This window comes from Balaenoptera ricei, chromosome 20 (genome assembly GCF_028023285.1).
Source record: "Balaenoptera ricei isolate mBalRic1 chromosome 20, mBalRic1.hap2, whole genome shotgun sequence".
NCBI classification, from domain to species: Eukaryota; Metazoa; Chordata; class Mammalia; order Artiodactyla; family Balaenopteridae; genus Balaenoptera; species Balaenoptera ricei.
In genome coordinates, this window is record NC_082658.1 from 25,142,248 (window position 1) to 25,165,602 (window position 23,355).

Below are 23,355 nucleotides of genomic sequence, written 5' to 3' on the forward strand. Positions count from 1 at the left end.
GATTTCTGTTAAAACTTCCCCATTGTGTGTGGGGGGGAAAATAGGACAGGAACTCACTGAGTTGGAAATTATACCCGGGTCCCTGCCCCACACACATAACCCCCCACCAACTCAAACCGCGTGTATTTCCAGAAAATCTCTGCACGATTTTCCTTTCTTTGCTATTTAATGTTCATCATTTATGTTTTATGTGTAGGTTTCAGGAGGGCCCAAGAAATGATTACACAGGATGCAAGGGGCAGGTGACAGAGAGGGTGACAAGGAGTCTGGAGCTCACAGCCCCAGCTGGGGGGGGGAGGGGGCAAAAGGGTTCCATCTCAGCCCAAAGGGAGGCAGGAGGGGCCCCAGAACCAAACACATGCTGAAACATACTTGCAACCTCCAACCCCCTCCCCCACTGCTGGGGAGGAAAAGAAATACCTCAGACTCTGTCTCACTCCCCACATTCACAGGTGAGGGGCCAGCAGGTGAGTTTCCTCCTTCCATCACAGATTCAGGTCAAAGAAATGCCATCTACGTACAACGTTCCCAGTGCCTTACACAGGGCTGAGAGACCCCTGGGCTGGGGAGGGGTGGCTGTCCGTGCACATCCTGCTCAGGGCTCGTTCATGCTAAATAGAAGGGGGGGGGGGCGCACTCATTCCAACATCAAGCAAAACAGAACAGGCCAGGAGGGGCTTCATGGCCCCTTTCTGGTACCAAGCTAGGGAAAAAACAGTCATTTGTAGCGTTCTCTAAACTTGGAAGCGACCCTCTATGGGCCACAGTCTAACTCAGTTCCTTCTTGCTGCATTCCCACGCTGGTCCAGTTTTCTTCATTGCAGCCTCCAGGGCCCAGCCAAACCCGCGCTTGCAGGGAAGGGGTGGGGCGGGGGAGCATTCCTCCACGTGCAGGCCCTTGGAAGGCAGGCGCCAGCTCAAGCCTCAGCCGTCCTTGGCCCGCCAAACCCGGGGGCGAGGGAAGACAGCGAGCAGAGTTCAATTCCCTTCAGTGCTTCTCTGGCAGCTGCCCCAGGAGGATCCGGCCACAGCCCAAGAGGAAGAACTCTTGGAGAGAAGCAAGATTTCTCATCCTGTGTGTAGGTGTGTGTGCCTGTAAATCTCTGTGTTGCAGGTGGGGTTCCTTAGTCCCCCAGGGCTGACTCCAGGGGAAGATGCTGCCTATACTGGCTCTGGGTCTATGCTGGGATGGTGGGTACCTACGGATTAGCCACACCACGGATGCCACCCTGACATGCCTGAGGGGACAGGCAGAGGGAAGCAGCACCCCTTGCCACAAACCCCAAACCTGACTGGGGTCAGGATGGATCAATGGGCCAGGCCTTGGGTGAAGCATCCCCTCTCCACAGGGGCTGGACAGGCCTGGAGATGGTGAAGAGCAGACTGGGTTTGGCTTCGAGACATTTCCCAGAGGGTCGCCTGGCCCCCCACTCCCTGCAAACCTGAGGCCTGCACCCCTCGTTTCGGGGGACAGCCCATCTTTGGCCTTCCCATTTCTGGGTGGCTTTGGGCAAATCACTGCCTCTCTCTGGGCCTCACTCTCCTGTTCGTAAAATGCGGGGGATGGACTAGATTTCAACCCCCTCTTCCAGCTCTATCAAACCTCTGATCCTCTTCATATCAGGCCAGAGGGGAGGGGGGAGGGGGGATGAGGGAGGTTTAGGCCACGAAGGTGCTCCCTCGTTCCCCAAGTTCACAGTGTAGAGCCCATGGCTCTGGTTCCTCAGTCTCTCCCTCTGAGTCCCTGGGACCCTGTCACGCCCTCAACACCATCCCTGGTGTCAGCCCCCCATATATGACAACCTGCTAAGGTGGGAGGGGCTGGCCCCCCTAGAAGTGGGGGGAGAAGGAAGCAGGAGGCCTGCGATGGCGACAGGGCAGGGCAGGGTGGGAGAGGCAGCGGGGGCACTTCTGGCGCCGGAGAGGCAGTGTGATCGGAAGCAGTGGGGCCACACGGGAGCAGTGACAGGGCTGTGGCTTGGGGGCCCGGGCTCCGAGGCCCTGCCCAGAGGCGCGCAGCTCTGCCGCTGGCCTGTGGGGTTGGCCGGAGCATCAGTCTTCGGAATGTGGGGGCGGGGCAGGGGCTTCCGGGCCGGCTCACACCGGGGACGTGGCCGTGGACTCGCTGCACAGGCTCTCCACAATGTCGGCTCGCTGGATGCGGCGCAGGGCAGCCAGGAGGGTGTCAAGTGTGGCGCTGTCCTGGGTGGCCCAGCTGGCCAGCAGGGCGTGGACCGGGCAGGCCTCCTGGGTGAAGGAGTCTATGTGCTCAGGCTGGTAACCCAGCTCACCGGCCAGAGGCCGCCAGGTGTCCCCCGCAGAGCCACTGAGCAGCTTCTCCACCTCCTCCCGCTTGGCCAGCGGCAGGCTGCTGTAGAGGCCTCCGTCACCCTTGAGGGCTGCCAAGAACCCAGGGGGAGTCAGGCGCTACCCGCTGGACACCCTTTCCCCCACAGTGGGAGTGGGGGCCTGGAGTAAGACCCAAGAAGGGCTGAGGCATTTCTCCTCCCGATCTGGGGAGGACCCGAGGGTCTAGAAGCAGAGGGATGCCCAAGATGCAGTCCTGGATGTGGGCAGGGCTGTGGAGGCACCTGGGGGATGCTGACTCACGTCCCTTCCTCACCCATAGCTCCAGAACCATCCCTACCACCTAACCTCCCTGCCCACTAACCCCCCCCCACCCCTCCCCAGCAATTAATCAAGGCTGAGGAGACAGGACTTCTGGTCCCAGACTCAACTGCAGCAAGTGTACTGGGGCTGGGCTATGGGCCACCGATTAGGGAACATAACTAACTACTTGTTCCCCAGAAGTCCTGGGCAGGAGGCTAATTGCAGCCACTTTGGGGAGTGATTAGCCCTGGGGGACAATTAGCTGGATGAGTCTAGATGCTCCGATTTGTCAAAGCTTCCGTTTCCCAAGTCATCCCCACCGGAAAGGGCCTCTCCCATCCTTCCACGCAGCGGCCCACAGCCAGCCCCTCTGCAGTCCCTCCTATAGCCTAAGCTTAACCAGCCCTGTTCCCCCTGCCTCGCCCCCCCGGCCCGCCGCCCGGCCCCGCTGCTTACCCTGGCCTGCAGCTGTCTGTGTGTGGGACTGCTGGTCATGCAGGCTCTGGCTGTCCACAGAGATGCCGCTGTCGCTGTGCAGTTTTTCTCCCTCGGGTGGGGGCGTCTGGTTCACGGGCCGGCTGTTGGCTCCTTGCTTGTTCTGTTTGCAGCTGTTCCACCTGGAACCAGAGGACAGCCCCAGTCACAGGGCTGAGGGGCGCACGGGCCACGCCGCTAAGGTATCTGTGCTCTGGCGTGTGGGTGCCAGGGGCCCGGGGGGTGCCCGTCTGTAACCCCGCACGGCACGGGAGGCTCTCCTTCCTCTACCTATCTGCCCCTGGCCCACACCGAATCGCCGTGAGGGTAGAGAGGCACCCAGGGCTTGATGTGTGCGGCCGGTGTTCAATAAATGTCCGTGGGATGAATGGTGCACAAATAAATGCCTTCCCCGGAACTCCACTTTTCCCAGTCTACCCTTCTAAAGTACTCCCACGTGTGTGCAGGGGTATGTACACGGATTCCCTCTGCTGTTATAAGCAATAAGAAAAAATGAAAAACAAACCAAATGTCCATCGATAGGAGACTGGTTAAATAAATTATGATCCACCTGTATTATTGAATGAGCAATTATAAATAATCAGATTATCTATATGTTCTGAAGAAAGCTCTCCTGAGCGAGATTAAATTGAAAGAGTAAGTTGTAGAATATGTATAGTGTTATCACATTGATGCTTTAAAAAAAAAAAATCTGCGTGTGTATGTATAGGTTTTCCACACATGTGTTTATAAATGCATAGAAAATGGCTGGAAGGGATCCATTCCAAACAGATTCCCAGGAGGAGAGGGGTAGGATTTGGGGAGATAAAAGGAGGCTTTACTACTTTTTGCTTTACAAGACATTGGTCTTCTTTGCATTTTCCCAAATAAGCACGTTATTACTTTGATGATTTTTTTTTTTTTAAAGAATGGAAAATGCACTTAAACATTTAAAACGCTTTCTAGGACTTATCCACATGCTGGATTTCTGGATATGGGTGCCATCAGGTCCCATGTGTGACATGGGAAGGAAGAGATACAGGCACACATACACACAGGTAACGGGGTTCAGGGAATGAGGACACAAGCTGTTGGTAAAGGAAGCTCTATGTGTAGGGAGGCAGGTGGGGGAGCAGAATGGGGGTGGGGAGGTGCTGGCACCAGGACAGGACAGGGACGATCCCCTTCCCTACCTCCTGTTGACCTGCCACACCTTGGAGTGGGGAAGCTGATGGTAAGTGAGGATGAGCTTGGTTTGGGGTTGAGTTAAAAGAGTGTGTGCATTTTCAGATCATGGTCGCAGCAAAGCCCTCCTTGAGGGTAAAGATCTGGCTCCCTGGCTCCCGTTCCCCCTCTCACCTCTTGAAGGCGATGTAGGCCACGAGGCCCACAACCACAGCAGCCAGGATGGAGCAATAGACAGGGATGAGGTTGTCGGTGGTACCTCGGGTCACCACGGGCTGGGAGCTGCCCATCACTGTGGTCACCACATCTGACACCGTGCTGGTTACGAGGTCTTGGTCTGGAGGTACCTCAGGCTCCTGCGTGCTGGGGTCTGTGCTGTCTGAGCCCTCCGGGGGCGTGGCCCGTGTAATCCAACGGCCAGGGATCTCTGGGAGAAAGGGCTACAGGAGTGAGGGCCCACTCCCCCCGCCCCTCTCCTATGTTCTGACCCCCAGAGCTTCTCCCCCAGCCCTCTCCTTGCCCCAGATGCTTGTATGTCCAGCGGCTACACACAGGAGAGAGGGCTGGGATTGGGTGTATGATGTCACGATGGTGGAGAAGAGCAAGGGCCTAAGAATCAGGAGCCCTGGGTCCCCTTCGGCTCTGTCACTGACTTGCGGTGGGACGCTGGACCAGTCCCTTCAACTCTCAGGACTTCAACTTCCCCATGAATGGGGATATTAAAAGAGACGGTCTTTAAGTTCCCTTCCATCTTGGGTATAACTGTGATCCTAGAATTCTACTCTGCCTACCCTGGGTACCCAAAAACCCAGCATGGAGGTAAACACACAAAGAAGAGAGTGGGCCCTAGGACGCCTCCAGCTGGAATCAGGCTAGGGAAATGTAATTTCTCTGGCCCCAGGTTGCCCCAGTGGCGCGAGTCACCCCTGTCCTAAAGAAGGATGAGCGTAATCAGGTCTGGTGGAGAGGTACCTTCCCCGGCACCACCCCCTGAGAATTGGCATCCAGCCTCCTTTCTAGTCTCTGGTGTCCTGGCTCTAGGCTCGGGCAGGGTGGGGAGGTGTCCAGCTGGCTTGCTTCCCTCTAGCTGGTCCGTGGATAGTGGCTAGCCTCTACTTCCTGCCCTGTGTGGCCCCTACACCGTCTGATCTTGCCACCCAGAGATGACAGTGTCAGATAGCCCAAACCCAACTTGGGAAGGTTGAGGACTGCTGGTGGAGAGAGGGCCCACACAGCAGGCACTGCCACTGCCTCAGGGGAGGGAGACTGCCCTGCCACCCGCCTAGGTTCTCTCATGCCAGCCGGGCACTGCCAGCCTCCCTGGCAGGGGACCCAGCAGCCCCTGGCACAAGTGGGTGGGATTTTCCATTCCACCACCCAGCCGGGGGCAGTACCTGGGGTTGTGGGCTCTGGACGACCTGGGGGTACCTGTCTGGGCAAAGCTGCCTACCCCTTCCTTCCTCGCTTCCCACGCCTGGAGCAGGGAGGGAAAGCAGACAGGACATGCTGATGGGGTGAAGGGCGGGCACTTTGCTCCCCAGCTCTGCCTCACCTAGCTCCCAGCTTGCCCACCCAAGTTAGAGTTGAAACTGCCCACTGGTTTCCTAGGCCTCCTTGGCTCAAGGCAAAGATGCTTCAAAGGCCCCCATTTTCAGCATATTCTGAGGAGTAAGGTCCCCACATGTGAATCTGGAATCCATCTGGTTGGCATTTGGGAGGGGGCTGACATCTGTCGCCCTATCCCACCCCTCCCCCATCTCAGTCCTGGGAAGGAAGGCGTGGAAGAGGTGGGGCAGGGAGTGGAGGAGACACAGCCCTCCTTCTGGCAGCCCCAGACAAGGCGCTGGCCCGGGGAGGGTCTTCTCTTGCCCGGCTAGGGGACTGGGCCAGCTGGAGGGGCAGCCTGAGCCCCGAGGCTAAGGGTACAGCTCTGCTCAACTGACCCGAACCCAGAGGCTGAAGGCATTGCTGGGTGGAGGGTCACTGAAATCAGGCATCACAGAGATTTGAGAGCAGCGGGGAAGAGCTGAGAGACGGCCCAGGCTGAAGACAGCGCCTTCCAGGGTGCTTTCCCCTCATCTCTCCGATCCCCCCCGTGTTTGGGGGGTGGGGATGAGATCCAGATGTGGCTGTGTCCACTAGCATTCCAACACACTAAGCCCTGGCAGGTCCTGACAGCCGTTTCCAGAATGGGAGCTGTCAGACTTGGGGGTGGAAAGAGGGGCCAGGTTACTCTTCCTAAACCCAATATTTTTTGCTTGGGGAGGGGGGCAGCTTCTGCCCCCAGGGTGGGTGAGTCACCATGTTGACACCCGAAGGATTTATGCAAGGAAGTACCCTGCAGTGGAGGGGAGGGGGGCAACCAAGCCACCACAAATCAAATTCCATTTCCTGAAATGTTCCCTCTGCCCTGGAGCTGACATTTACCCCTTCAGAGGCTAGAGGGTGAGGGGAAGAGGGGCAGGGATAAACGCACCCCTTCAGGGTGGCTGGGAAAGTAGAGTGGTATCTGGAAGGAATATGTGAACGCCAAAAGGCAGAGCCCACCCTTCCCCCAGCCAGCACCTTTCTTTGCTCTAACCGCACCCCTAAGTCCCCCCCACTAGCTGGTGCGGACTTGCCCACAGAAGCGTGCCACCCACCTGCCTGCTGCAGGCTGCTGAAACTCCCTCCCTGCTCTGCCCTGTGCCTGACGCTACTTGCCTGTCTCCTGGCCCAGGGCAACGGCCACCGGAGCCACCACGTTCTGCACCCCACTTCTCCACCCTGACCCCGCATCCCAGTGCAGCAAGCTTCACACACATACCTGGCCTCAGCCCAGCTTAACGGCCCTTTGCACCCTGAGCTCCCTGCGCCAGAGATCACAGGATGTGGAAGGCAGGCATGGGTGCGTCAGACTGGAGGCTCCCCACGGCAGGGGATCTACCTCTCCCATCCAACTGGGGGCTGATTGAAGGCAGAGGCTGTGCTGCCCCCACCAGAATGGGGGGATCTCTTGGGAACTAAGCGCTGGGACTGCGTCTCCCTCATCAGACTGGGGCAAAGGCTGTCTCTGTCCCGTCCAACTTAGGGCTCCTGAAGGAGGCACTGCATTGCCTGCTCAGAGTGAGAGCACCCCGAGGGTTAGGCCCCAAGGGGAAGCAGCTGAACGGGTGATAGAAAGTAAAGGCATTGTCAATCTCTCCCCCAAGATGGATGTCACCAACCAGGGACCAAAACGGTTCTGCCCTGGCTGCCACAGTGCTTCCTCCTCCCAGCCCAGGAACTGCCCCTTCTGGCTAAGGTGGGCACACCCAGCTCCCATCCACCCAGGAAGCTGAGGGCCCTCCAGGTGCACCTGCCTCATCCTCGGGCTCCCAAGCCCCAGGCTTGCTGTTCCCCTTCTTTCTCTGTCCCAAAGCCCCTGTCCGCACGACCTGCTTAGTGTTCCCTGGGTCTAACTTCGTCCTTGACTAAACTGTGCCAGTGACTGCTGACCCCTCCCCCACAAGTTGAAGTGAGCCAGCCCCCTTCCCAAACCCACAGCAACCGTGGAAACCGCGTGCAGCGAGGAAACTGAGGTCCAGAAACTGAAGTGACCTCCTTGACATCGCTCAGATAGTAAGTGACAGAGCAGACTCCATCGCAGGTCCCAGAGCCATAAACCACTATGGGCCTCAGAGCCAAAAGGTCCCAACTCCTGAGGGTCCTCAGACCCCTTTCTCCAGTGCAGAGAGTCTGCCTCAAGGATCAAACATGTCCTATCTGTGCTCTGGACACGGAGGCCACCTTCGTGCCGCTCACCTGCCACCCATCCAATTCCCAGCCGGCAGCCACAGATTAACAAAGCCCTGGAAAATGAGTGTGGCCTAGGAGGATGAGGATGGCTAAACAAACAGCCCAAAAGGGTAAATAGTGGATGGGGTCCATTGGTGGGAAGGATCGGGAGGGTGTCCGCTGGCCCCGCAGGCCACGGCAGACCCTTGCGGACCCCGGGGCGCCCCCCGCCCCGCCTCCCGCAGCCCCGGCGCTGCTCACCCTCGCACTCGGCGTCGGCCCAGCGCGTGCACTCGCGCAGCTGGCGCTCAGTGTCCTCACACACCGTGCAGGGCAGGCACGGGTCCACGTGGTTGGCCTCGTCGGAGTACGTGCCGTCGGGGCACTCCTCGCACACGGTGTTCTGCTTGTCCTGGCACGAGAACACGAGCCCCGAGCCCGCCTCGCACACGCGGCACGCCTCACAGCGGCCCGTCGTCTCGTCCTGGTAGTAGCCGTAGGCGCAGCGGCACACGGCGTCGTCGGCCTCCACGCAGGGCGCCGACATGCTCTGCAGCCCCACGCACTCGGTGCACGGCTTACACGGCTCCGTGGCGCTCACCACGTCCGAGAAGGTCACGCCTGAGGACAGACGGACGTGCAGGGGGAGCCGCGCCCCGAGTCTAGCCGCTTGCCCTGGGGGCACTTGGGACGCAGGGGCTTGGAGGCCTTCCCGCCCCATCCCGGGACACCCTTGTTCTACCTCGCCCCCTCACTGACTCCCCCGCTTTTCCCTCCGGGCCCGGATCCCGGTGTGTGAAAGCTGGTGGCACCCGACTGGGAAGGAGGAAGGGGGCCAGGAGCCCGGTGCTCCAGGCCCCAGAAGCTTTGGCCCTGAGGTTTCAGGGGGTAACCCAGCTGGGGCCGGTAAATTTCTTGGCAGATTCTCTTAGAGAGTTCCCAGCATGATTAAGGAATAATCTGAGCGTGGTTCCCACCCAGCCCTCCCCGCAGGCCAGAGTTAAGCTGTGAACCCAGCTCGGGCAGAGCCGGCCTTCACCAGGCAGGCTCCCACCTCGGCTGTCCTTCCATTCCTCTCTGCACAGGTTGGGGCTCAGGTGTGGCCTGAATGGGAGTGACTAGGGTTAGACAACGGAATTTCCCACCCATGGCGCTACCCCAGCTGCTGAAGGGCTTGGCTCTAGAGGGCAGGGATGGGACTACTGGCAAGAAAGGTACTGCAGGAGGGATTGAAGCTAGAAGGAAGGGAGGACTTGCATATATAGTCCTCTGCTCTTTCAAAGGACATGAAGGGAAGATTTCCAAGCTCACTCTTGATTCATGCTCTCTTAATTAACGGATGTGAGCTCCAGAATAAGGGGAGGGATTCCAGGGTCCTCTCCACCTTGTGCAAAGAGTGGGGAAGGCACAGAGCCAGATCTTCTTCACCCCTTCCAGCCCAGGGTGGAGAACTCCATGCCAAACTGAATCCAAGAGGATGTATCCTTGCTCCAACGGCAGGAAGAGCACAGATTTAGAACCTGAGAACTGGGGAGGGAGGATTGCTCAGAATGTGGAAACAGAGGTAGAGAGATTGGGATCCCAATGGAGGGAAATCGAGGCTTGCTGTGGGGATCCTATCTTAACTTTAACACCATCAAGAGACAAGATGGAGCACAGGGTCATTATCTTGGAGGTTGGGGTTGGAACTTCAGAAGCAAAGAAGGAAAAAGCAGAGAAGTAAAAGGGGCAGCAGTTGGGGGGGAGAGAAGAAATGACAGAGATGGGCCTGGAGGAAGACTTCAGTTTCAAGTCAGTTCTGGCAGAGGGACTCCTGTGTTTCTCTTCCTAGGCATCAGGCAGATCTGGATTCAAAACCTGCTTCCGTCCCTTTATTAGCTGTGTGACTCTGGGTGTTTTACTTAACCTCTCTGAGCTTTTTTCTTTCTCTGTAAAACAGGGAATAATGTCTCCACTCACAGGGTTGTGATGAGGAATAAGTGAAATTCCTCAGTAGCACTTGACACACAGCAGGGATCCTGTAAAGGTTGGGCCCCCTGGGGTGGGCAATGATAGATTCAATGAACTTCAGTAGTAGGGATATTAGTCAGACATCAGAAAGGACTTCCAAACAGAAAGAGCCAAGGCAGGATGTCCAATTTATACCAGAGGCTCCTATCTGGGTGGCATGTGACAGCAGGGGTGGGTCTAGTCACACAGGAGGGGAAGGGGAGGGCCCTGCCCATGGGAAATTACAGAAAATTAGCAGCCAACTCCTGGGAGAGGGTTTTAGGGGGTGGGAAAAATGTGGTCTTTTTTGGGCAGAGAATGAAGTCAGGAGCTTAATGGGTTTCCTTGTGGAAACGTTTTGAGGATAGAGGGAAAGTCCACTGGGGTCTCCATCCCATAAAGAGGACTTGTAAAGGCAGCCTGTTAACACAGCTGGGGTGCGGGGAGGGGGGTGAGGAGGAAGGGGGGGAAAAGGAGGGGAGCAGAGGGTGGAAGTGGGAGGGAGCATTCAGAGCTGGTCTCTGCTCCTGTCTCCCCTCCCCTTCCCCGGAGATGCCCTCTCTCAGCCTCTTCTATCCCACCGCTTGTTTTGACAGAAGGGACTGGGGTCCCATCCTGGGAGACTTAGGGTCCAAAGAGAAGAGGCCCCGGGCGGAGTCTAGGAAATAAGAGAGGCAAACGTGGGAGGTTCCAGGGTAGCTGATGGTTGGCCAACCCTGCCCTGGGATGGAAAGAAACCCTGCTAGGCCAGGACCAGGGAGGTGGCCAGATGGCAAGGTAGCAAAGGCATTATGGGATGTCCAGCCTCCCTACCTAGCATCCCTCTGCTGGGGGATGGAGTTACAGGATCCACTAGTACAGAAATAGGAAAACAGTGTGTTTGGGACACCAAGGAGTTGGGGCTGCCTGACGGACAGATAGGCTATGTGCAGTGAGGTGCCTCGAGGTAGCGGTGGTGGCGGCGAGGCATTCAAAGGTAAGACAGGCTGGCAGGGGTGTTCGGAGTTCCCAGTTCCTGTAGCCTTGTCCCCAACATGATTAAAGAACAATCTGGGTAGAATTCCCACTGGCCCTCCAGCTGGGCGTTGAGTGCCAGGTAGAAGGCAGGATCTGTTTCTGGGCCCGTCTTTCTGTCTCCCTCAACCAGCACCTCTGGAAGATGGGGTTCTCTCCCCTCCCCAAGGAAATCCCAGGTAGGAAGGGCCACAGCGCCCCTCCCCCCTCTCGCACCCGACATCACCCCCCAGTAAGGATATCCCTGTACTGCTCCAACCCCCATCCCTGCTGCCTGGGGAAAGCTCTGCTTCCTCCGTCAGAGCTGGAGAACAGTTGGCCTGTGGGGTGGGGGGGGGGGGAGGGTTAGCCACACCCTCCCAGGATCCCCCAAGGTCAGTCTGCAGGGCAGCTAGGATTTGATCCTCCTCCCCTCCCCACAAACGCACCAAGGGTAAGTGGCAGCCATTGATTTTGCAGTGCAGATGGTATTTTTAGCTGGTCTTAGCATCAGCTACTCCTCCCTCCTGGCCACACTCTTCTACCAGGCCTCTCTACTTGGGGGCTGGGAAGGGGCACAGCCTGGGGATCCCCCAGCAGGTCTCCCTCCTCCCTCTGCATACTTCCCTCATCCATTCTGAGCTTCCCCCTCTCTGCCTCCTATGCTGGGTCAGACCCACTTCTGGCACCCATACGGTTGTGGGCAGGAGTCCCTGCCAGGGCGCAGAGCACTTGTAAGGCCTCTACTGGGCATGCCCTCCAGCCCCCTTGCCCTCCCTTCCGTCCCGCTCCCCTCCCCCCACCGGACACCCTATACTCACTGTCCAGGCAGGGCTCACACACGGTCTGGTTGGCTCCGCAAGGCTGGGCCACGCCCTCGCCCAGGTTGCAGGCTTTGCAGCACTCACCGCTGTGGGTGTACAGGCCCGTGGGGCACACCTCCTTGGCGTCTCCAAGGGACACCTGGGTGGAGGAAGATCAGAAGGTCAGACTGGCAAGAGAAAGGGGACAGGGTAGACTCCGAGGGAGCAAACATCCCCTCCTAAAGCCTTCTATTGGAACCACCTGGGCTGGGATGAGCTCACCAGGGAGGCATTTGGCACTTGAAAGCCGATGGGGAAGAAAGGCAGTGGGGGACAGCACGTCTGGGCAGGCTGCTACGGGTGTGAGATCAGAACTTCGGATGCTGACCTTCTGCAAAGTTCATCTTGGGGTTACAGTAACTCCTGGAATCCCAAGGATACACCATGTGGGGAAGGCAACCTGAGGCCCAGCAGAGGACCTTTGGGCAGCAGTCAGGAACCAGCAGGCAGGTTGCAGCTCGCACAGGGCTCCCAGCCAAGGGGGCAACTAGAAGCTGAAATCTAGCCCAAATGCCACTTGCTAAGCTGCACACCTCCAGGGATGCGTCTACCCAGAGGGGAGACTTTTTCTATCAAAGTCTAGCAGGGCTCTACTCCCCGCCCTTAATTCTACCATTCCACATATTAAGTATCAAATGGGAGGTGTCCAAGAACAGAAGCAGAGGGGTGGGACCTTGGGTTCAAATTCTGGTTCTGCTCTGGGAGTTCTGACCTTCTCTGCTTTCCCGCTCTGAGTCTTCATCTCTCTAGACCGATAGAGATGGAGACAGCTCAGGGCCAAAGCAAATGACCAGCCAGTCATCAAGAGTCTGGCGCCAAGACAGGAGAAACGTATGCCTGTTACCAATAATGAGAAAGTGGCTGCTCTCACCACCCAGCAACCCTGCTCCCCCAGGGTTTGATTTCCAGCCACCAGCCCTCCCCTCTCCCTGCCCCCCATGCAGCCAGTGGGAACAGCACTGGAAACAGGGGAAAGGAGAGTCAGATTCCTGCCGCCGAGGCATCTTTGCTCATGGATGGAATGATTTAGCACCAGATTCCCTAGAGGGAGGGGCAGCTGGCAGATTGCTTTATACTTCTGTTCCTTTAAAAAAAATCTTAATGTCTAATAAAACTCCAAAGCCTGTTTCCCTGGCTCCAGACCGTGTAGCTCCCATTTGATGCTCAGAGAAGTATGGGCTCTTGGATCATGGGACTAGAGAGAAGCTATAAAGGTCATTTTGGGCATTCCTCTGCTTCCATGTTGGCCAGATCATGGCCCAAAACACTCTTTTCCCTTCAGTCCTTTCAGATATCCTGAGGTCTCACTAGGGTTTGGTGGAGGCAGGGGGATGGACATGTCGGATCAGTCTAGGAGGCAGCCTATGGTCCTCAAGAAACCGGTGGGGAGGGTACAGGCAGCAAAGGAGGGGAACCTTGGGTGCTGCCACCATCTCCTCCCAGGTGGCAGGAACACAGTGCTGGGAACATCTGCAGACCAGAAGCCTAGGGGCAGGGGGTAGTCCCAGATACAGGCTTTCCCCCAGGAGGTGAGCAAGGTTCCAGAAAGGTCTATTCAGATTTCTTTTCATCCTTCAGGGCTCTGCTTAAATGTCACTTCATCAGGGAAGTGGTCCTGTGGCCCAGCCCCTCCCTGATCTGACAGATCAGGCAGAGCTGCCCTGTCACATGTCCCCCCTGTTCACTCTTCTTGTCTGGTCTGACACTCTACAGAGTCCCCCACTGGACTCTCCAGTCCCTGAAGGCAGGGACTGTGGTCACCTCAGTGCCTGAGACGGTACTTGGCACATATTAGGGACCCAACATGTATATTTATAGAATTTAAGAACATAATACAATATGGTCTCAATTAGCTAGAACTCCAGGGCCTGACTTTCTGGATACCTGAGTTTCTGGAAAGTCATGGCTTTGCTGTTCTTCTCACCTAATGTTTTTCACTTTAACCATGGGGGCTGCACCTTCCTCTGTCTCTGGAACATACCTTTACGGTTTCCGCATGACTCAGGGACTCAATATTTACATCAGTGAGTATTCTGGGATGCAATGCAGTGAAGCCCTGTGTTCTTTATCCCAAATTACCACACTTTTGTCTCTTTGAGTTCTCCCGTCAGCTTTTCTTATAGTTTTGCTGCCTCCTCCCTTCCTGTCAAGGTATCAGTTTTCAGTTCTTGCTGCTGCCAGTGTGACCTGAGCAGCCCCTCCCCAGTCTTATTTATTAGGTCTAATTGAATTTTAGAAAGTATGTAACTAGCCCTGGGAGGAAGGTGTATAAAGTGAGTGTAAGTAGGATCGGAACCAGGAGGGGGGCCGTTCTCAGAGTAAAAAGTCTGCCTTCCTCCTCAGCTGCCTTCATCACTCTGAATCCTGGTTCATAGCTTAGAGCTGGGTGACCTGGGACAGGTTTTGAATTTCTCTGTGCCTCAGTTTCTTCATCATTAGGTAACCATGACAGCACCTGCCTCAGAGAGTTGCTGGAGGCATTAAATAAATGAGTAAGGTGTTTATTCACTTTGGGACCCCTCTTTTCTCTTTTCCAAGGTCTTCTGTGGCTTTTGGCTGTGTTCCAGTTAGTTGAGGTCAGTAGAGACCTGGGCTCCAGATAACTGAGGCAATCTGACCGTGGCAGTTGTGGGCAGAGTGGGAGCCTCGCTCAAGCCCCTCTTCTCAAAGCCTGCTCTCCCTGCTGCAGCCCGTGGTCCTCTCTCTTCTCCAAAGCCTTGCACTTGGAGTCCAGGCCACATAATTAGTAACCATGTGTTTCCTGTGCTTGTTTTGTTTTCTATTTCAAAACATTCCAGATCTGCTACTTAGTAATATGCTACTTTGGGTAAATTCTCAATCTCTCTAAGCCTCAGTTTTCCCACCTAAAACGTTGGGTTGGTGATACCTACTGTCCAGGTTTCTGTGAAAATTAAAAGAAATAATTTATGCAAAGCTGTCTGATGCATAGTTGGATTTCAATAAATGTTGGTTATCAAAGAAGTGTCTTGTCTTAGGGAGAATGAGCTGTTGAGCCTGGGGGGTAGATAGTGGGAGAGGAGAGTTGAGCCATCCCCAAACAGGGGAAACCATCTCAGAGTAGGGGGCAGGATAGAAATGAAGAGAGACTTACCCACCAAGAAGAGTCTGAAGAGGGTATGGGGACCAAAGGAGGATGGAGAACTGCTAACTAATGCAACTACTTACTGAGCACCAAACTAAGAGTTTCCAGTGAGACATGGTCCCTGACTCCTGAGAGGAGTCAAAGTCCCATGAGGGAGAGGAAAGATCACCCCAAACAACTGCTCCAGAAGCTGAGGAGGAAAGGCTTGAGGGATTGCTTGAGGGGATTCATCCCCTCTCTGACAGATGTGGAAACTGAGGCCCACAGAGGTCATTCTGCTAAGTGGCCTGATGCACCAACCTGGCCACACCCTCTATTGGTCCAAGGCCAGGCAATCTTGGGAAGCAGGGAGGGATGACTAGGATTCAGGCTCATTGCTCCAAAATGATCAATTTACCAAAATGATAGGCACATTTGCTTGAAATTTATACTTATTACACTTATTCCATTTTTTAGAATGTTTGCAATTTTTTTTTTTTTTTTTTTTGGTGCCATGTCCAGGCTTTCTAGAAACTAAGGTGGAAATATCCTTCGGTTAATTGACTTCTTTTAAAAAATAAATTTATTTATTTATTTATTTTATTTATTTTTGGCTGCATTGGGTCTTCACTGCTGCACGCAGGCTTTTCTCTAGTTGTGGCGAGTGGGGGCTACTCTTCGTTGTGGTGTGCGGGCTTATTGCTGTGGCTTCTCTTGTTGCAGAGCATGGGCTCTAGTCACACGGGCTTCAGTAGTTGTGGCACGTGGGCTCCGTAGTTGTGGCTCGCGGGCTCTAGAGCGCAGGCAGTAATTGTGGCTCACGGGCTTAGCTGCTCCGTGGCATGTGGGATCTTCACGGACCAGGGCTCGAACCCGTATCTCCTGCATTGGCAGGCAGATTCTTAACCACTGCGCCACCAGGGAAGCCCTGAATTGACTTTTAATAATTGATTTTTAAAAACTGGACAAAACAGAAAATACACCAAAATAGTTGAAAGAATTTGAAACTACAAGAAGGCTTCAGTGTGATGAGTCCTATCCATTCACAACAGCTTCAGCAAAAGGTTCCTTAGGTGAGTGAAGCCATTGGCCACCATCATGGGGTTGGTGAGTTTTCAACTATGCAAAGGGTCTTTTGAGACCAATGCAAGCCCTGGGGAGGCACTGGCACATGCCCCCCACTCCTTTAGATAGGGTGGATTTGGGGTCGGAGACAAGAGCTAATTACTGAGGAGGATGCTGCACGAAGACTTTGAAAGGGGGCAGGGGTCTGAGTGGGGGGGTGAAGGGGCTCAGTTATAAATTTGTGGTGCCAGGGGCATAGGACACGATCTAACTTCCAGGTCTAGTGGTGGTTCAAGGCCACGTGTCCTTCTGTGATCTGGAAGGTTGGGCGGGGGTATGCCTGGCATAAGGAGGAAAGAGTAAACTCCAAGCCAAGCATCTTGGGTTCCAACAAGGGCGCCACCACATAGTAGCTGGGGGAGCCTGGTTTCGTGCCTGAAGGTATGGGAGATTCAGCTCCCTCAACTGTCAAATGGGAATAACTAGATTTACTCTGCTGGGACATTATACCGATTAAATAACACAAGAGAAATTACCCAGGGCAGTGCGTGGCACACGGTAGGCACTCAACCAGTTTTATTATTCCCGCTTCCCCACCCTGCACTCCCAGGCAAGAATCTAGGCGCGGGAACGGGACCAGGCTGGTACAGCGGGGCGGGGACCCCTTCCCTCCCGGAGTCGCCTCCCCCACCCGGCCGCTCCCGCCCTCGCATTTGCTGCCCTCGCTGCATCCCTATTAGGCGCATTAGCCAGCCCGGCGGCTCCGGTTACAGACGTCTGAATGACAAAGTGCCTCCATTACCGGCGTGGCCCGCCAGCCGACCCGCCGGGACGCGCTCTGGTTTCAGCACTCTCGCCGCGGCCCAGGAAGGAACTCGGACCGCTGCGGTGCGCAGCGCCAGCCCATAGACAGCAGCCCCGCGGCAAGGCGGAGGCGAGAGCCGCAGGGGCTGCAGGAGACAGATTCTGCGCCGGGTCCACCTTCCCGAGCCCCCAGGCCCTCCACCCCCACATCCCCTCCTTCCTCGCCTTTTCTCTATTCGGGGGACACTCTCCAGCCCAGATCCGGAGCCCATGCCCTCGCCCCTCCAGGATCCTCACAACTGGCCGCCCCAGTCCCCCCTCCCTGCCCCACCCCGCCCCAGCCGAGATGCATCTCTAACCCGCGGCGTTAGTCAGCAGACGTGCCCGCAGTCACTCCCAAATCTCCGGACGAAGCCGCAGGTACTGCCATCTCAGGGAAACCAGGCTGAGCTTCGGGGACGGGTCTAGCGCCCGGAAGGGGTCTCTGCCCATCCCAGCCCCCATATTCCGCCGGCCTGACTCTGGGGCTGGTGTCACGCCCTCCCGCCGCCGAGACACGCAGCTCTTATCCCGAGCTGGAACGCTGGGCTGCCCCTTAAGAGGTACGGGGAGTACCGAGCTGGGAATCAGGTGAGGGGCAATCTAGTTAGGATTCTGTCTCAACTCGCTTGTGGGATCTTGACCAATTGGTTTAATCTCTCAGAGCCTCAGTCTCCTTGTCTGTAATGGGGATTTGGGGGCGCAATGTTCAGATGAGAGATGAAGATGCCAGGGAGAGTGAGGACACCTCCTCCACCGCCAAACCTTCCAGGGCACTCCCTTCATGGCCACACAACGGGTCACATCTCCTGAATGTCTTGTCAGAACTACCGGGCCGACTTCGATGCTTACGAGGACCCACAGTCCTTTGCCGAGACAGAATCCGAGGCGTCTGAGCGCCTCCGTCTTGTTCGGTGCCCGGCGTCCTTCATCGAAAGCTGGGCGGGGCGCGGGCGGAATCCCGACCCGCCTGGGCGCGGACACGGAGCCAACCATCAGCGCGGCGCTCGGGCCGCTTAACTGGGGGTCTGGGTGGCGGGTGCGGCGCGCAGCCCCAGTCGCGCGGGGAGCTGCGATGGTTCAGCCCTCGCGCCGCAGCGCCCCCTGCGGGCCGCCTTCGCCTGCGCTACCCCCGGCTGCGCGCTGCCGGGACCGTCCCCGTTTTGCGCGTCCCGCCTCTCTGCACCCCGAGAAGTGGCGGCGGCAAGAACCCGTCGGACGACGCCTGCTCCGTCCCATCCGGTCAGCGGCTCTGCTTCAAACCGCGAGAATAAGTGCGTAGGAGGAGCCCACCAGTCGCGGGGGAACCCGGGAAGCGGGTTCGCCCCGGCGAAGTGGGCACTCCCTTCCCAGCCTCGGACCCCAAGCCGCAATTCCCCGACCCCGCGAGACCGCGAGAAAGAGCGCGCGACACGCGCGGGAAGTGGCTGTGCTTCTGCTCTCCTCGTCCCACTGTCTCTTGGCGGACAGGCGGGGCCCGACCACTTTAGGGTCCGCTCTCCCTTCTCCGTCCCTTCATTTTGCTTCCATCTCTCTACCTCCCTCGCCGTCGTCCCTTTTCTGCCGTCCCTAACCCACTTCTCTCTCTTCAACAGAGCCCCCCTCCACGAACCTCCCCCTCCCACGCCTCTCCCCCCCATTGTCTGGCCGGTCCTCATTGTCCGATGCCCGGTCCCCTTTGCCTCCAGGCCCTCCATCCTCCTCTTACATTGTTCCATCCCCTCGTCCCCAGTTCCCCACCCCAACCACACTCTCTCCTCACTTCTCTAGTTCCCGTCCCATTCCTCCTGCTTCTTTAGCCTGGGTTCCGTCCCACGACTCTCCAGAAATCAAGATGCTCAGGGGGAAAGTCGCCTCGAGATCCCAGCATTCAAACGCCCTCTTCCGAAGAACCCAGGCCTCCGAGAGCCCCACGACTCCCTCCTGAGAGACCCCTCCCAGCTCCTCCGCACACACCCCCCATGGTACATGAGGACCCGCATAGGTGCGCCCCTCTTGTCCGCATCTCCACCCTGAATCTCAGGGTCGCCTCTTCGTTCTGACAACCTCAGGCGCTCCTCCGTGGATACTGGCATCGGAGCTCCTCTCCCGCCATCCACCCCCCAGCATCTGGGATCCCAACGCTCTTTTCTCTTTTCCCTCGGGGAAACCTGCACTCCTTGGGGTTCCGGTCCCGGGAAAGGGAGCGGGCTCCCCTCCGGCTAGCACTCACCCCCAGGAGCAGCAGCAGCAGCAGGCGCGGCCCGTCCATGGCGCAGCCGGCGGCACCTGCCCCCATCGCCCGCCTCCCGCGGCAGCGCTCGGCTTCCAGTTCAGCCCTCTCCGCGGACAGACACGGCTGCGCTGCGCTGCGCTCCAGCGCCCGGCCCCCAGACCTGGCGGAGGCTCGGCTCCCTCTGCCTGCTAGCGGGAGGTGCTGGGAGAAGCCAGGGCGTCGGCCCCGCCTCCTCCCCGCCCAGCCCGCCCACCCCCCGGAACCGCGCCCGCCCTCCCCGCAGTCTCCGGGAGGGGAGAGGAGGGAAGGGAGAGCGCACGGGGAAACGCGCCCGCGCGTCCCGGCCCTCAAAGCCTATCCCCCACCCCGCCCCGCTACCCGGCGCCCGGCCCGCGCTATTGCGCGTCCGTCCCGCATGCTGTGGGCTCGAGTCGTCCCCACTGCGGCTCCCTCGGGCTGCGGCCCCTCGCACGGTTCACTCTCTTGCCCATCTTCCCCTGCCTCCGGCTTCAGCTTCTTCCCCGGTGCCCTGCTCCCTACCCAGCTTTTATCAGCAATAATGCTCACTGCCCCGCCCGCCTTTCATCTCCTGGTCTATACCCCACCCCTCCCTCTGCCCCAGTGGGGGGTTCTCTCTCTTCAGAGGCCTAGGGGAAGGGGAGGGGAGGGGTAGTAGGTGGCCTGACCCCGACCGCACGCAGCGGGGACGTTCAAGGTGGAGACCATCCCGACATCATTTGAATTCTCAAAAGGTGGGTTTGAAGGGGTCGCAGGTGTGCACACACACAAAAAGGAATACACACTCCCAAGCTCACATATATATGTGCTTATGCATTCACCTATGCCCACACCATCCTCACGCAGTCCTGTGGACCTGTGCATTCTACACCTGCCTGTGCACCTCCACGTATGCACACTCATCGCCCATGTGCTCGTAACATTCAGACCTATGTACTCACCTACACATTCACACATACATGTGTATGTGTGCAGTCACCTCCTCACAAGCCCTCACATGTATAGTCTCTCACACAGTGCACACACACATTCATGAACACACACACACTGATATGGACACACAGATGTATCCTCAACAATATGCCTTCACTAGATTGTGTTTCCATTAGCTGATGAGCTCCCTGCAGGCAGGGACTATGGTTTCTTATCTGAATGCGTGGTACACAGTAGGTGTTCAATAAAGGTCTGTAGAAGAGAATAAATGTAAAATTGGTTGGATGGACTCACATTCATGTACCTGTCCATGTACTATGTAGGCATCCCCAGGACCACACTCACCAATGCCCTAGAAATCTTGGCAGGTCCAAATCATAGGCCCTGGCAACCCAGAGAGTGCGCCACCAGTCTTTCTGTGGGAAGCTCTTCCACCTCCACCTTGATGCTCCCCGCCTGCCTGTTCCCACCCTTTCCTGGTTCCCAGACAGGAAGGCCTTAGAGCACAGAGCTTCGGGGCGGGGGGTGGGGGGCAAGTCTACAAAGCCCATCCCCTCACCCTGATCTTGGCCAGGTGTGGACCTCAGTTTCGAATTGAAAATAAAAGAAGTACTACCCTCCCACCTTACAGGAAGAAGAGGGAGATTGAGACACTTGTGAAGAGGGCAAGCTTACTGCTGGTAGGTGATTTCCCAGATCAGCTGAAGCTAATTCATCCATTCATGGGGGGAAAAACTCTGTCTGCCTTGTGAATTTCTTTCCTGTGTAACCAACAAAGTCCAGTGGATATCCCAGAACGGACAGGTAGACATCACTGTGGCCTTGACCATGAGCGTGAATTAGCCACCTCCTTGACTGGGCATAAGAGGCCAGGCAGCTAGCCCCTCTTCAGAAATCCCTGAGGATTCCCTCCTCCCAGACAGGGATTGCTTCTAAGCTGTCTCCTCCTGCTGCTTTTAGAGCCCTGCCTTTCCTCTCAGCTGAATTCATGGAAGGCAGGAAGGGGCAACATTAGTACTAAGAGCAGTGTTGAGCTGCTTACTACCAAGGGTATCGACAGTACGGCATTAATTTAAATACTCCTGTTATTAATTTATGATCCCGGTTACTATTATTGCCAAGGTTATACAGCTCAACACAATTTAATATGACCCATGCCACCATGGCTGGGCCTGGGTTATTAATAATTTCCGTGGTCTTGATCATTTAAGCCTTACTCCAACAATTACAAACAGCAATTGTTACTATTATTAGCAGTATTTCTATGATTAAGCCCGAGCACAAGACCACGATGTAATGCTGAGTGCTGGTGGGGAGGCAGCTGTGAATTGTACAGAGAAAAGAGCACTGAACTGAGAGTCAGACAGGCCTGGCCACAAATGCCTACACCTCCCACCCCACTCCACCCCCACATCAATTACTCCTGCATGGTCTGAGGTTATGTCACCTTTCTCAGCCTCAGTTTCCTCATCTATAAAATGGGAATTTAAAAAAAAATCCTATCTTGAATGGCAAATAAAATTCATCAAAGAAGAGACTCAATCCCCTTCATTCAACATGTATTTATTGAGCACCTACTATAGGCCACACCCTGTTCTAGGCACTGGGGATACAGCAGTGAACAATAGCAGCTGCCTTCATGGAGCTGATGTTCTAGTGTGTTAGTGATTTGATATGAAGGATTATTTTATAATGTGCCATTAGATAGATGGCATGGCTGTGATCAGAGTGCTCCTTTGCTGGGACCACCACCATCACAATCTCCACCATCGTCACCATCACAGCCACCTATACCAGAACCACCACCGCTATGACCACCATCACCACAACACCAGCATCACTACGAGAAGCACCACAGCTACCACTGCCATCACTATTGCTCCCCCAATCATCCCCATCACTATCACGATTACCACACCATCATCACCACCATCACCATCACCACCACAGCTGCCAGGGCCATGGCCGCCACCACTTACCTTTTGACATCTGCACCACAAGCAGCAGGGATTCCTGTTCCTAATGAGTGCTGAATACTCGGGTCCATCCCTTTTCCTTGGAACATTATTGGAGGCTCTGTGGCGCCACTGCCTGCCTGACCCTAACTCCCTAATTGTCATGATTCCTGGCCGCAACATGAGCATCCTTCAAAAATTTCTCTCTGACCCAGTCCCCTTTCCCTTAATCCTCAGCACTTGCAGCCACAACTGTGGGAGGGGCCATGGGGAGAGGGCTCTGAGGAGCTGACCAGCAAGTAGGATCAGCCAGGCAGCACCGAGGGGGCAGCAGTTTTCATTGGAGGGTTCCCCAGAACCATCTCCCATAACAGAACTGCCTGTATAAAGGGCCCCTCCCCCCACCACACACACACCAAGTCCTCCTGGACCTCATAGGGACCCTAAGATGAAAAGGTGGAGAATCTCAGTGCAGATCTACATGAAGCTGGGAGTGGTAGTGGTGGGTCAGACTGCATCTTCAGGAATTGAAGTGGGAGGAGTTCGCCATCTCACCATCCCTCCATCTCCCTGCCCCTCCAGGAAGGCAAGCTCCTAACACACACGCCCAGTCCTTCCTTTCCACTGGGACCCCTCACCTCGGGCACCTGCAGGACATTGCTCACAGCTCCCTGTGCCTCTGGCCAGCAGCCCCTGGGGAACCAGCCTGCAGCCCCAACTTACTTCCAAGCAGAAATGTGGGTGCAGACAATGAGAATTCACATTTATTGAGATGTCCTGTGAGCCAGGAGATCCACACAATTATCTCCTTTAATCCCCACTGCAATCTCATGAAGGAGGTGCTGGGTTCACCATATACAGATGAAGAGACTGAAGCTTGAAGAGGTTAAGCCACTGGCTCAAGGACCCCCAGAAGGAGGCAGTGGTGCCATAAGTGGCCATTGTACTGCACAAGGCCCTCCAAAGCCACACGTCTCAATGTTAATCTCCATGTCCCAGCCACTTCTCCCCTCCAACGCAGCCCCTCCAGCCTTCACTCCAATGAGTTCGGGAGATAGAACCTGCATCTCAGAGGGGCTTGCACTCGGCCCTTCCATACCACTGCTCAGATACCCCCTCCTGACACACATTCACAGAATCTGGGTTTTGGCAGGAGTAGGATGGGCTGAGGCAAGCCAGGGGATGATCTCTGTCTTTTGATTGAAGACATGATTTCCAAGCTCTTCTAGTGAGCACGCACTTTTCCTGCTTTGGGAAAATCACCTCCCCTATCCCTCAGTTCCAGTGTCCAACCAGAGAAGCAGTGAAGGGAGATGGACAAGAAGAGAACAATTCCTGAGGGGGAGGGGGAAAAGGAGGTGCCAGGCCTCCCCC

The 23,355-nt window shown here is 56.2% G+C and overlaps 1 protein-coding gene across 1 annotated transcript; it reads right to left on the minus strand.

Moving 5' to 3' along the window:
* Positions 1–147: 147 nt before the first annotated feature.
* On the minus strand, positions 148–19,240 carry NGFR (nerve growth factor receptor). The gene is made up of 6 exons (XM_059907109.1): positions 19,073–19,240; positions 11,829–11,970; positions 8,287–8,646; positions 4,444–4,696; positions 3,067–3,227; positions 148–2,399 (listed from the first exon to the last, which is right to left on the minus strand). The coding sequence occupies exons 1-6, from the start codon at positions 19,136–19,138 to the stop codon at positions 2,098–2,100; spliced, it is 1,284 nt and encodes a 427-aa protein (XP_059763092.1). The 5' UTR covers positions 19,139–19,240; the 3' UTR covers positions 148–2,097.
* Positions 19,241–23,355: the final 4,115 nt, after the last annotated feature.